The 14744-nt window shown below is 40.3% G+C and overlaps 1 protein-coding gene across 2 annotated transcripts in view; it reads right to left on the reverse strand.

Annotated features, from left to right (window-relative positions):
- Nucleotides 1-10700: 10700 nt before the first annotated feature.
- SGK3 (serum/glucocorticoid regulated kinase family member 3) overlaps nucleotides 10701-14744 on the reverse strand; it is a 44015-nt gene continuing 39971 nt past the window's right edge. For both annotated transcript variants that reach the window (XM_072151785.1, XM_072151786.1), the window contains exons 15-17: nucleotides 13059-13214; nucleotides 11155-11244; nucleotides 10701-11075 (exon numbers count right to left, since the gene is read on the reverse strand). In XM_072151785.1, coding sequence (XP_072007886.1) covers nucleotides 10905-11075; nucleotides 11155-11244; nucleotides 13059-13214 — 417 coding nt within the window. In that variant the 3' untranslated portion in view covers nucleotides 10701-10904. The remainder of the gene's footprint in view (nucleotides 11076-11154; nucleotides 11245-13058; nucleotides 13215-14744) is intronic.

Here is a 14744-nt window from a genome sequence, read left to right on the forward strand (position 1 = left end):
TCTGCCCACTGCACTTTTTAGGGTTCCTGGCTGTGCCAGCAGATGCACGTCTATGGGACACTGCCGCGTCATAGTTTTTGTGCCGGCATATCGCATAGATGCACATCTGCTGGCCCAGCTGAGAACCCAAAGAGGTGCTGCAGGGAGAAGAGGGCACCGGGAGTCAAGTACTAACTTTATTTTTTTTTTAATAGCTTAAGTATAAGCTGAGTGTGGCTGTTTTAGCACAATCGTGGCTTATACTCGAGTATATACGGTAATTCACAAAGTCCAGTTGCGTATAAACACTTGCGGGTCTAGGTTCAGCCCAGGTGAGCATATGGCTGTGCGTAAGGGTCCATAGGGGCACTTAGTGCCACTGTATGGTGCAAGCAGCTGCTGCCCACAGCCCCCTTTTCTCGTTACCGGATTTATCATGAGACCCTGATTAATGGGGAGCAAACCCTAACCTGCAATGTTTGGATCCATGCCTGAGGATGCTAGACAAATGCAAATGGACAAGAAAGACTGACATTACATCTGTTTTTCATGGTCGCTAATCATCAGTCGTGAGCACCTAACCTTATTGTAAGCATCATTTATATTATCCTTAATCCAATGTGATGGGAAGACCTTGAAAGTCATACAGCTTCTATTGAAACAGAACAATCCTATAATTGGGGAATTTTGGACATTGATATAGGTCTCATAATATAACATCATTGTTGGCTATATGTCAATAGAACAGGAGAAACGCCGGAGACTAGCAAGTCACCTAGCGGGATGTCGGCACTGCCAGACCATGAGTGAGAGTAGTTGATGGCTGGGGCACAGGTACAGTGCTTCGGGCTTGATTAGACCAGGATATATGGGTGGTGCACTAGGTGGATGCAATCAAATAAAGACAAAAGATAGCGGCACTCACCCAGAAATCTTCTTTATTCAGCTTAATGCATAAGACAGGGAGGTGCAGCACAAGAAAGGCTTCAGCGACGGGCCGTTTCGCGCACTCCTGCGCTTCGTCTAGCCGTATGAGGGACGCCGGTGGAGTCGGGGTTATAACCGTCCTCCCTCTGACGTCACTCATAGAAAAATCATGTGATCGAAGGAATCATGTGATCGGGAAACAGGGGTGTGTGTGTGTGTGTGTGTGTGCGGAGGTGTAGGCGGTGCCCGCACAAGACTGTCAGCTGACCAGTCAAGTTACGGACGTCCCCGGCATGCACAATCATTCAAGCCGCAGTGTTATACAAAAAACAAGGAAAAGTGGAACAAGAAACGGCAAGTTGCACATAATCCTAATAACATCACATAATTAAAAACAATTTCCTTGCAGTGTGGTATATCAAGAAGTTGCAGAGGGCAAATTGACTTAATCTATATCTCTCTTATAGCATCTGGTGCATCTACAGAAACACTGCCATGTCGTTTTTATCATTTAGTCCTACTGGACCTTCTGATTCTGTCTTAAGGATCCATCTAGCCTTGCACCGGAGGAGCTCTCTATGTCTATCTCCTCCATTAGTATTCACTGTTACTCTTTCTATCCCCGCAAAGGACAGTGCATCAGGGTTACCTGCATGTACTGTATGCACATGTTGTATCAATCTAGGGGAACCTTTTCCTGTGATAACTGAGCGATGGTGCTCCCTGAACCTAATGTAGAGAGGTCTAATGGTTTTGCCTATGTAGAATCGTCTACATGGGCAAAAGACGACATAGACTACGTAATCAGTTTTGCAACTAATAAAGTGTTTCACAGTAGTTGTGACTCCTCCTATCTGGAGAGTCTTGTCCCTTAAATGAAATTTACAGAAATTACAGTGGTGGCATGGAAAATTACCTTGTGGACTCGCTTTGTCTAACCATGTAGTTTTATCATCTCCAAATCTACTTCTGACAAGAAATATGAGAGGGATAGATTTACATTCACCTTTGACTTCGGACCCAATGAGAACAATATCCGCAAGGCCATCCAGAAAAACTGGAATATACTAGAAAGGGACCCGGAGCCTAAAATACTCACGGCCAATAGACCTATGGTGGCCTTCAGACGTAATCCCACTCTTAACCTCTTCACGCTCAGCGTCCGATATATCGGACGCTGAGCTCAATGACTTAGCGCTCAGCGTCCGATATATCGGACGCTGAGCCCATGCCGGTTCAGCTCAAGATCTGAGCCGAACCGGCATCGGGAAAGACGGGGTGCCGGCTGTGACTGATAGCCGGCACCCCAGTGTAACACCCGCGATCGGAGTTGTCTCCGATCGCGGGTGCTTAACCCGTTAAATGCCGCGGTCAGCGCGACCGCGGCATCTAACATGTATCTGGGGGGTCTTTCCCCCACGATCGGCCCCCCCGAACCGTTTTCGGGGTGCGCCGATCATTGCTATAGTAAGAATTGCCAGTAAGATGGCGTCTGTGACGCTGCTAATATCCTGCAATACATGAGTATTGCAGAATATAATCATGAACAAGCAATCAGATGATTGCTTCTTCATGTCCCATGTTATAAAAGTGAAAAAGTAAAAAAAAAATAACGTCATAAATCACTAAAAATGCCCCAAACCCCCAAAACATATAAAGAGACATATAACTCAAAAAAAAATCTAAATCATAAGACAAACCCCACATATATAGTATCACCGCGTCCGTAACAACCCGTAGAATAAAAGTAAATCATTATTGAACCCGCACGATAAACGCCGTAAAAAAAACTGTTATAGACCCTCCAAAAATTATGATTTTTACCTTTTCAATCCCACAAAAAATGCTATAAAATGTGATCAAAAAACCATATGTACTGCGACATGATACTGGTGCAAAGAACAACATGTCCCGCAAAAAACAAGCCATCAACCAGCTCCGTAGCCAAAAAAGTAACAATGTTATGCCACTTGGAAGACGGCAATACATAAATGATAGATTTTTCCCCACATTAGGGTTTTGTTTGACAAATTTAGTAAAACGTAAGAAAATATATTCATGTCTGGTATCCCCGTAATCGTATCAACCCATAGAATAAAGATAACATGATTATTAGTCTATACGGTGAACACCAAAAAAAAAAGAAGTAAAAAATCCAGTACAGAATTGATGCTTTTCTACTCCTGTCCTCAAAAAAAGTTCCTAAATTTTCAACAATAGGTGATAAAAACCGCAAAATGGTAACACTGGAAAAAGCATCTCATCCCGCAAAAAAAATGGCATCACATGGCCCCAATAACGAAAAAGCGAAAATTTTATAGCCTTCAAAAGGGGCCAATGAGGAAACTAAAATCCTGGCAGCTGCAGGGCCCTCCTTCCCTTCTGCGCCTCGCTGTGCCCCCATAACACAAGTCACAGCCACATGTGGGGGGTCTTTGTACTCAGGAGAAATTGCAGAACAAATTGTATGGTGAGTTTTCTCTTTTTATCTTTTGGAAATGTGTAAATTTTAGGGCTAAATGAACGTATAAGGGAACAATATGACCATTCTGAATTTCACCTCCATTTTGATTCAATTACTATGAAGATCTCAAGGGGTTAACAATCTTCGTAAAAGCTGTTTCTGATAGCTTGAGGGGTGCAGATTTGAAAATGGGTTGGTTATATAGGGGGTTTTGATGCTAAATAAGTAAATTTTCATTCAAAACTGTATTTATCCCCAAAATAGTCAATTCTGAAAATCCGGAAAAGCGCTATTCTATTTGCAAGCCGCGTGACATCAAAATAAATTATCCAGACATTTCAGAAATTATGAAAATGTAAAGTAGACAAATGGGAAATGTTATTCAGCAACTTATTTAGGTGGTAAATCGATCTGCCTGAAAACGCAATGATTTTGAATTTCAAAAATGGCAAATTTTTCCAAAAATTTATCATATTTTCTTTTTTTTTGTAAATAAACGCAAAACTTATCAGCCAAAATTTACCACTAAAATGAAGTACAACATGTGGGGAAAAAACAATCTCAGAATCGCTTTGATAAGTAACAGTGTTCAAAAGTTATAACCGTATAAAGAGACGCAAGTCAGAATCCAAAAAATCGGGCTGAGCCTTAAGCTACAAAATGGCTGCGTCCTTAAGGGGTTAAGAACCTTCTTGTCAGAAGTAGATTTGGAGATGATAAAACTACATGGTTAGACAAAGCGAGTCCACAAGGTAATTTTCCATGCCACCACTGTAATTTCTGTAAATTTCATTTAAGGGACAAGACTCTCCAGATAGGAGGAGTCACAACTACTGTGAAACACTTTATTAGTTGCAAAACTGATTACGTAGTCTATGTCGTCTTTTGCCCATGTAGACGATTCTACATAGGCAAAACCATTAGACCTCTCTACATTAGGTTCAGGGAGCACCATCGCTCAGTTATCACAGGAAAAGGTTCCCCTAGATTGATACAACATGTGCATACAGTACATGCAGGTAACCCTGATGCACTGTCCTTTGCGGGGATAGAAAGAGTAACAGTGAATACTAATGGAGGAGATAGACATAGAGAGCTCCTCCGGTGCAAGGCTAGATGGATCCTTAAGACAGAATCAGAAGGTCCAGTAGGACTAAATGATAAAAACGACATGGCAGTGTTTCTGTAGATGCACCAGATGCTATAAGAGAGATATAGATTAAGTCAATTTGCCCTCTGCAACTTCTTGATATACCACACTGCAAGGAAATTGTTTTTAATTATGTGATGTTATTAGGATTATGTGCAACTTGCCGTTTCTTGTTCCACTTTTCCTTGTTTTTTGTATAACACTGCGGCTTGAATGATTGTGCATGCCGGCGACGTCTGTAACTTGACTGGTCAGCTGACAGTCTTGTACGGGCACCGCCTACACCTCCGCGCGCACACACACACACACACACCCCTGTTTCCCGATCACATGATTCCTTCGATCACATGATTTTTCTATGAGTGACGTCAGAGGGAGGACGGTTATAACCCCGACTCCACCGGCGTCCCTCATACGGCTAGACGAAGCGCAGGAGTGCGCGAAACGGCCCGTCGCCGAAGCCTTTCTTGTGCTGCACCTCCCTGTCTTATGCATTAAGCTGAATAAAGAAGATTTCTGGGTGAGTGCCGCTATCTTTTGTCTTTATTTGATTGTTGGCTATATACATGCGAGAATAACACAAGCATGTAAGGAGCAGTAGAGGGCCACAATGTGATGAGGAGAAGGGGTCCAAAATGTATGGAGGAACAGGGCAGCCATAATGCATAGAGGAGTAAAAGGGCCCAATGTGAGGTGGGGGCCACTACATGAAAAACGTAGACCATATTGGTTACAATAAGTGGGTTTTAAAACAGCGTTAAGACGGTGCTAAAATTCCCTTTTGGGCACTTTATTGAGTCTAAGGACTCCCTAATAGTTCTGCTTCTTAATTCCTTAAAAATGGAGTGCGAAAGGGGCCGGAGCATATACATGAAGAGGTATACCAAAGGTTACATAATTGTAAATTTTGTCATTAATTATGGTTTATACTTGGTTGATTGTATGCAATGTTACAAGGACTGCGTTCCTGCTCTTTATTTGTACTCTTACCACCAATAAAAACAAAATTTCAAAAAAGAAGGTGCTAAAATTAATGTGTTATGTAATCTGCGGGAATGAGTCGAATCTAGAAGAGGCTGACCTCTAGGTAAAAGAGGAAAATGAAACAGAAGCCCCCCTATAAAACATGTCATCTTTGAGTCAGTCAGGGGCGTCGCTAGGTCAAAAGATCCGGGGCTCGTGCCCCGGATCTTTTGGCCTGTGCCCCGGATCTCCTCGGGCATCCAACCCTCTCTCAACACGATCCGTGTCCTGCACGGATCGTGATGAGAACGTTTGCTGTCACTGCTTTCCCCAGCAGCTCAGCCTCCGGTGAATAATAGTCACAGAGTCTGAAGGACCTGTGATAATGTCATGGTCACATGACCTGCCGGGGAAAGCAGTGCACAGAGAGAGAGAGAGAGAGAGAGAGAGAGAGCTGCATCTGTGAGGTAAGGGGGGAGACATGATAGGGAAGGGGGAGAATAAGGGGGGTTAGTGTGAGGCACATTACTTAGTGGGGGGCTGTGTGGGCACATTACTAACTGTTGGGGCTGTGTGGGCACATTACTTACTGTTGGGGCTGTGTGGGCACATTACTTACTGTTGGGGCGTGATGGGTAACAAGCACCTGGTTTTGTTTAAATGCAAGACAAAGTGTGAGCACAGCCTTACAGTATTTGGGGAGATTGTTAGGGGCAGCAGCAGGATAACACTGCCAGGGAACCAAGATGTAGGGACAATGAGGAACATAAGATGTGGTGATGTCTAATGGAGAAGATGGAGGAGACGTCACCTGCAGTCACTGGAGGGAAAAAGTAGGGATTTCTCTGGTGTTTCTGTAGCTGTATACCCCGTCAGTAAAGTTGTTATGTGAGGGGTTATGTACAGGAGGGGGCATTACTAAAAGAGCGCTACATATGTATTGGGGCCCGTGCCCCGGATCTTTTACAACCCTAGCAACGCCCCTGGAGTCAGTACTGGTATTATTCATGCACTCTACATGTAATCTGTGTTGCGATTCTCTTATCTTCTCCTATGTGGGCAACCAACATGGAGACAAATCTTATACTACATATCATGGTTAATGGAGGGTTAGCACAACCTTTGCACATCAGAAGCCCCGAAATTCCTAGTGGCAGCCCTGCTCCGACCCCTAGTAAAAGCATCCATTGGCTCAATGGTCTTTAAAGGTTTGTTTAAATGAAAAAAAAAAACAAAACCTAGAAATACTCACTTCCACCTCTCTTGATCATAGTATATAACGCTGGAAAAAGACACAAGACCCTGAAGTCCAACCTTTAAGAATTAAACAAATGTTTTTTCCCCATAACCCGTGATATTTTTGCTCTCCAGAAAGGCATCCAGGCCTCTCTTGAACATGAACCTCCTGCAGAAGAGTTTCATAGTCTCACTGCTCTTACAGTGTTGATCCTCACCTAGAAAAGAAACTTATAATTAGCAGCACGGAGTGCGGGCACAAGATGTCCAGTGCTCCGGGCTGCTAATTATGCACGCCATGCACCTCCCACTTCCATACTGGGAGAATGAAGTGACGTCATGTGATGGGCTAAGATTTTCTGTTGTGCAGGTGAAAATGTGTGAAATAGGGGTACCTCTGACAATACAAAACTGTACTAAATATTTGCTCAAGCAAGACTGCATAGCGGATTTAGTGTAGGATATTACTGAAGTTGAGGTTGTGTTCGAATTGTAATTTTTATTGAAAGCCTGAGTAAAATGGTAAAGTAAAGGGTTAAAAATGATGTGCTATGATATTAATCCATAATAAACAGCAGCCATTTATATGCCAACATGTAGTATGTGGTCATGTTTTGAGGATTGGATGTTGGAGCCTATGATCCCATGCTAAAGTGATCAATTACAACCGATGGCTGCAGAAATTTTTTTTACATACATACATATATACTACTGTATGTTTTATACACAGACAACCACAGTCCTTTATAGTTTCACAATGTTATTTACTAGATTTTCTTGCATTATAAAAATTACACTGAACAAAAGGAACACTGTGATTCATAGTTCTGTTACAAAATAGATTTTGCATTATAAAAATAAGGCACAATTTCTTACATTAGCTATCTAAATTTGCTTCCTTTCCAGTTTACATACAGTTAGGTAGTACAAAGATTGCATATCCTTACAGCTAACTAGATAAAGCTACATTTCACATACCTGGCATAACAAAACAAGATCAAATTATTGAAAATATGGCATTTTAAAGCGTAAATGCCAAGCATTGTTCATTGCCAAAATACAATGAAATTGGCTCACAACTGAATTGTTCAAGAATAGAGAAGTCACCAAAAGCCTTAGACAAAGATTCATTATTAGAATAGGTCAGAATGGTGTTGCCAAACCATGGCTATTTAAAAGGGAACTTTTTCACCAGTGACCTCATTTTCACTAAAGACAGGTTGCCCATCACACCTGCATTGCAAAAGGGTCTGCCTTTTACAAGCATTTGCATTACTATATAATTCTGTGTTATAACTTACCTTGCAACCTGACAATATTCTCTGTGTAGTCACAGGGGTTTGGCTTTAGTTTGGATGCATTTAAAAAAAAAAAACAACAACATGTGACTTGTCTGTGCTGCAGACTGCTCAGCTCTTGGCCCACACTTTTGTGCTCCTGCACAGCTCCTCCTTCCTGCTCCTTCACAGAGGTCACAGCATGGTGAACTGACATCAGCGGGGGAGGAAGGAGCTGTACAGGAGCACAAAGATGGAGGCAGCATGCAGCAAAGTAAATGCTTATAAAAAGGCAGAGGCATTTTTGCACTGCAGGTGTGATCGGCTTCTACAACCTGTCTCTAGTGAAAATTAGGTCCCTGGTGACAAGTTCCCTATAATTACAAAATGAGACTTTAAAGTGTGACTAAACTTTTAACAAAATTACATAAATTAATAGTACAGATAATAGTAAACTGTAATATACGTTATTAAAAGAAATACTGTATGCTCAAGTGTCCTTTTTTCCTTTCTTCCTTATTTATGCAGTTTGTGTTAATCAGGTTTTTGTCCTCTACTGCACTGACAGCTAGAGGTAGACACTTTTATACTACTACTCTAATTACGATTTCCAAACAGCCACTGGGTAGTCTTCTCTCATTAAGCAGCCCAATCAAGTGAAATATTTTCTAGGCATGGAAAGAGTTAATCTCTAGCCTGTTTTCCTTGTATTTGTGCTATATACAGTATTTGAGAAATTTTTCACACACTGCTCTCTACAGGAGAAAGAGGGAGCAGAAAAGTCACAGATGAGCTGTTTTCCTTTATGAAGTATACTACAAAGTTTCCTATTATCATGTGATCAATTAATTTTTTGCAATAAAAATGCTTCAAAAGTTTAGTTGTGCATATTTTATATTGCATACATGCTGACTGCAAGTTTGTATTATTTTTTTAAATTATTTTAACACTTTACAAGCAATTAGATATTCTGTACTGAGCTCATTTTATTCAGATGCCAGTTTCGAACATGATGCTTTAACAGAGAGTTAGGAGAGGGTCCAAAAAGGAGGAGATCGATCAGTCATTAGGAGTCCACAAAAATGTAATGTTGTGAGAACCAGGTCTAAAGAATAACAAAATACTCCTATGTATACACTATCTAGAAGTATGGTTTGAACACAAGAATAAGAAATAGCACACAAAAGTTAAAGGATCAACATATTCTTTGAAAAACCCTTTTCTAATGACACATTGTCCAGTATTCTTATGAAGGAGGCTCGCACAGCAGCCATAAGAATTCTACTTAAAGAACAGCAAGAAACAGTTCAGGAAATAAATGGAATGTTCTGGTGTAAATCCACTAGATATCACTGCCCAATGCCAACAAAACATCTTTATATAGCAATGTCCAGTTTCAGTATAAAATGGTTTGCTAAGCAATATGCAAAAGGCACAAGTTTGAACATCCGCAGGACAATATAAATTGACTCCGATGATTGCCTGGCAACACCTCAATGTAAAAAGGAAAAATGTTTTAAAGATGAAAAACAGACATATTTGAAGAAGGTCTTCGGGGCGTTTCCGCTGGGATCCTTGATGACCACTCAGTATATTTTAACACTTTTCTGACAGTCTGGCATTTCTGAAATGTAATGATTTTAACTAGAATGTTAACATTTTTATATCCAATATTCTGTGTTGATAAAGTTCTAAAATAAAGCTTTATAGTAAGTTAGAGCATTTTTCAATACAGAACTTTTCATTGCCTTAATAAATGTAGATTAAAAGACGATGTGTTGCCTCTCTTGACGGGTTATTCTAATTCTTAAAGTTCTATTACCGGTTTCTATTAAATCTGTGTAGTCTCCTTCCTATGTTTTTCCAACTAAAATGAGGAGTGACACAACCCAGATGTATTGATCACCAGAAGTACCATAAGAAAGTACTGCTTACTGCTCAATGTATAACACTATTCAGTTTGGAAGCTCCCTCTAGTGGCATCTAAAGGCAAACAAAATCTTGCATTTTAAAGGAAGTCCATGAACTTTCTTTTCACCATGAACTCTAACACAAGGATGTTCAGTTATCCAGTAAACGACTTGTAAAATTTATGTAAACAAAATCTGTTGGTCATCACAAAGCATTGGCTTCATTCTCATAGAACGGCTCTGGCATGACTCTTACCGTTTCATTGTCGCTCAGTACAGCCCTGCCCTTAATACTCCCCCTCCCTGTGTTGAAGACATCACTTCTACAACTTGAAATCCAGTGCATACATAACTCACTAACTAGTTTGCGCATGTGCATTTACCCAGAGCTTCTATGCCCGTTTCTAAACTAATGCTCAACTCTCTGGTCTCCTAGCTTGTTACCAAGCAATGCATGCACAGAATTTCAAGAAGCAGAGTAATGATATCCAGAATATAGGAGGGCAGGCAGGAGGTGTTCACAAGTGGTTCCTTGGCCCATGTCTTTATTTACATATATTGTCTTTCTGGGCAACTGGACATCAATTGATTATTATGGAGGTATGTTAGGATTTACTGCAGAAATCTGAGTGGCAGTGCCAGAAAATTAGACACAATGGAGACAGTACAAGACTCTCCTCAAGTCTATCTATGCAGGAGATTTACAGTTCTGTACAAATGTTCCAAACACTATGAATTTATATGAAGAAATAAATCGATCCAGAATACTTAAAAAATAAGATCTAAAAAACAAAAACATTCAAGAAAGTTTTTACTTTTAGGGGCAGAATACTTGATTGACTGTCATAGTCCCTTTATTGTGGGGATTAGGGTCTTGGAAATTGTATTTCTAGCATTCCTTGAGCTAGCAAGTCTCAAAATATAAGGTGTACATATTCTCTAACCTGTAAGGCTATAATTCATATTAACCCAAACAAAAATATATTTCAAGTTCATTTCTAAAAGGAAAAGTCATCAGAAGGTGGAGCATAAGAAAAACCAACAAAAGCATCATCTGCTTCTTCAACACTGGCGTTCACAATAGAATAGTCTGATGATACACAGACAGAATCTGGAACCATAGAATCTGTAAATTCTGTGTCAAAATTTGAGATATCATCTGGGCCATCCTAAAAAGGAAAAGAAATTAGGGTCAGAATATCAGCTTATTTATAGAAAAATAAATAAAGGTGTAGCATATGTACATACCACATGAGGATCATATGGTGGAGGGATCTTCTTCTCAACCAGATTTTCCCAGTTTATAGATGTGAAAAATGGATGGTACTTAATTTCATGCTATAAAGTACAGAAAATAAAAGGTTAGGCTATAAAAAAAAAAAAAAAAAAAAAAGCGGAAATAGGTTCTCTCAGCTCTAATGGTACATGAGCTGCTGAACAAAGCACAAGGAAGTTACAATTATGACTTTGTTCCAGGGTGTCATTATATGAATATCAGGAAATTCCTGCTCATAATATTAAGTCACAGTTAAAGAGTTATTGTTTCATGCCTGTGTATAAGCATACATTGAGTTACTTTATCATATAATAAAAGATAGATCTGTGATATTCTACAGCCAGTAGGGACTTGTAATTGTAAAGCTGCATAGTGACTTTGGTTATGCAACATAGATCAGCAACTTGACAATGAAAAAAGCTTAAAGGGGTTTTCCTACAAAGCAAGTTAGGCCCCAACTAGCTGATCGGTGGGATTCTCAGTGAATTCCGTCAGCTACATAGAGATGAATGGAGGAGAACAGACATGCACGGCCATCTGCCCCGCTCATTTCAAGAAGAAATGAGGGGTCTGGCGGAGGTACCTCAGACCCCATCGGACCCCCTGTTCTCATCACTTAGACCCCCACCGTTAACAAAGTTAGGCAAATGGTTTAAATGTTTTAAAGAGAACAAGATAACGTTCAGTGTCCCAAATTGCCCTATACAAATACAAACACTGTCCATGGGCACAAAGTAAGGGAAAAAAAACCCCCAAACAAACACATGGCTATACTTGCTTAGATAAAAGTTCAATATGGCACATTGGGCTCACATCATTGCTTAATTGAAGCTGGATTAAGACCCTAACTGCGCATGAGCCATGCTTATGATGCATGCACAGTGGAGTGGGGGTATACTAAGCCAGCTGCACTTGTAGCATTGCGCAGGAGCTGAGAGCTCTGGACCAAGGTGAATATAAAACATTTGCTTTTTTTTAATGCAGAGAGGTCATAAAGGGTCGATTTGGTACACTAAACCACAGGTCCATAAGGATCTGTGGGTGGCTTCAGGCAGGTAGTAGATGTAGACAAGTAGTTCAGTTTTTAGCTCTCTTCTTGTGAGCAAAAAATGCAATATGAAGATTCTATTACTGTAAAGTTACATGCTGTAACAATACACCATTGTGATCTTCGTGGCATGTCAAATAAAACTCACTGTGTAGTCCAAGTCTAAAGAGTACAATTTAAAATAGATTTCCTTTTAAGCATACAGGCTTTGTTTGTGTCCAAGGTTTGATCAGCATACTAACTTGGCTATTTCAGAGAGTGTCTGCAGTGTGTACCAAAAGTCAGTCTCTCTATGCAAGTCTATGAGACCAATAATAATAAAAAATTACTTCAAGCAGTAGATGCACGAATAAGTAATTCAGTCTGCTGATCACATGAACCTGAACAAAGCCTGCCTACCAAAGAGGAGATACCCGGCAAGTAAAAGCACTGTACTGCAGGTAACAATAGCCACAATACTAATGGAGAAAAAAAACAATAACATTTTTGGAGCGATGTATGAAACCTGCACAGTCACGGCTCAGATCATAGATGTGCTATAGTGTTTTGTAATTATTACGACATCACTGCTCATGTTGCTCATCCTTTTCAGTGTAAAATATTATGCCCTTAGGTCCTTTAGAACAAGGCAAACAGTGATCTGTGCACTGGCTCCTCTCATGAAACATCGAATGATTTGTTACTGTATTGAAACGTGGAGAAAATAGAGATGTAACCCTGGACCCCCAAACACAAGCTACTATTTGTTCATGTGAATAAAATTGTGCACTGCTGAGTGAGGGTTAGTATTCTTGAATGGAATTTAATTAGGTAGTTAGGTAGGCTTACAAAATCATTATGCGATCCAAGTCTTTGTTTAGGATCCTTTTCAAGTAGTTCTTCCAAAATGGAGATTGCCGTTATACTTATATCTGACCGCATAACCAGGGGTTTGTGCAGAATGTTTTCATACATAGTTGAAGTGTCACGATTGTAAAATGGAGGCTGCAAAAGAAAAAAAAAAAATCATCATAGAAATAGATCAATGCAGAGCTTGTCAAAATATTTTTGATAAATCTTAAAGGGGTTATCTGAAGATATAAAATAACCCATTGGTGGACAGAATGGGGAGCGTTAAAAAAAAACCCCAAACATTTACTTACCTCCCAGCGCCCTCCCAGTGTCCAGCACTGCGATCCCTTTGGTCCGCACCGCACGTAAACAAACAGGAGCTTGTAAGACACGCTGCGCATAGCTTCCTGAAGGCCGAGGTGGCCGGCCATGCCCACCTGTCCCTATTCCTTTCGTTGTATATGCGGGGTGGGTGGGCTTCTGTGCCCCTGTTTGTTTACAGGGGCAGAGAGGACCGGAAAGATCGCAGCGCTGGACGCCGGGAAGCAAGTACATATATTTGTTGTTTTTAACCCGCCCCATCCCGGCCACCAATGGGGTTTTTTATACCCTTGTATAACCCCTTTAATATAATGTCACCATATTTTGCAGCACTTTACAGATCATGGGGTACATATAGAGACATATATAAGACATTAAAGGAAATCTACCATTTGCTTTTATGCATTATGAACCAATTATACCTTGAGAATGCTGTAGCTACACTGATACACAAAAACATATCTGGTTTAATCCCTGAACTGGTTTCGCTGAAAAAAACAATTATAAAATTAAAATAATTAGGCTGTCACTCCTGTGGCTTGGAGGATGATTAGTCCTGTCTGGACAGTTCAGGAATCTCCGTGTAATGTGTTTATAAAAGGCAGCCAGCATGCAACCCAGCTTTCCCAAGCTCCTGAATTCTAGAATAGTTTTTAAGCAAAACACACTTGGTTCAGGGATTAAACAAAGTACGTTTCTGCATCAGTGTAGCTACAGCATTCTCAAGGTATGTTTGGTTCACAACGTGTAAAAACAAATGGTAGATTTCCTTTAAAGGGTTATAACCTGGTCAGATGGAACAATAGAAATGAAACTTACAATAGCCCTACCCTAAGGTGTGTGGAGAATATTTTTCAAACACAACGTCAAGAAGTGTGGATAGACAATATTGCACAGTAAAGTAACATGGTATGACTACAGCTAATGTATTCTAATGTATTAAAGGGTCTCTGTCTCCAGGTTTCACCCCACTAAACTAACATCCTCAGGTAGGGTATGAAATATACTTTATATGAGCTCAGAAGAGTCATTTTTTTGCCTGAGATGAGCCACGTTAAAAGGGTGTTGTCCACTTTAGCAACGAATATGGTTTGTGTTAGGAAAAAATATGCAATTTTCCAATATACTTTCTGTATTAATTCTTCATGGCTTTCTAGATCTCTGTGTGTTGTCTTTATATAGAAATCTTCTATCTCTACTTACAGTACACAAAAATCAGTCCATGATCATGTGATGTCACACAGGTGCACGGGCTGTTATCACACAGCTCTGATTAATCTACTAACAGTTCATACACCTGTGTGATATTACAAGACCATGGACAGATTCCTGCCCACTGGAAGTAAACATAGAAGACTTCTA

This window comes from Engystomops pustulosus, chromosome 5 (genome assembly GCF_040894005.1).
Source record: "Engystomops pustulosus chromosome 5, aEngPut4.maternal, whole genome shotgun sequence".
Lineage (NCBI taxonomy): Eukaryota > Metazoa > Chordata > Amphibia > Anura > Leptodactylidae > Engystomops > Engystomops pustulosus.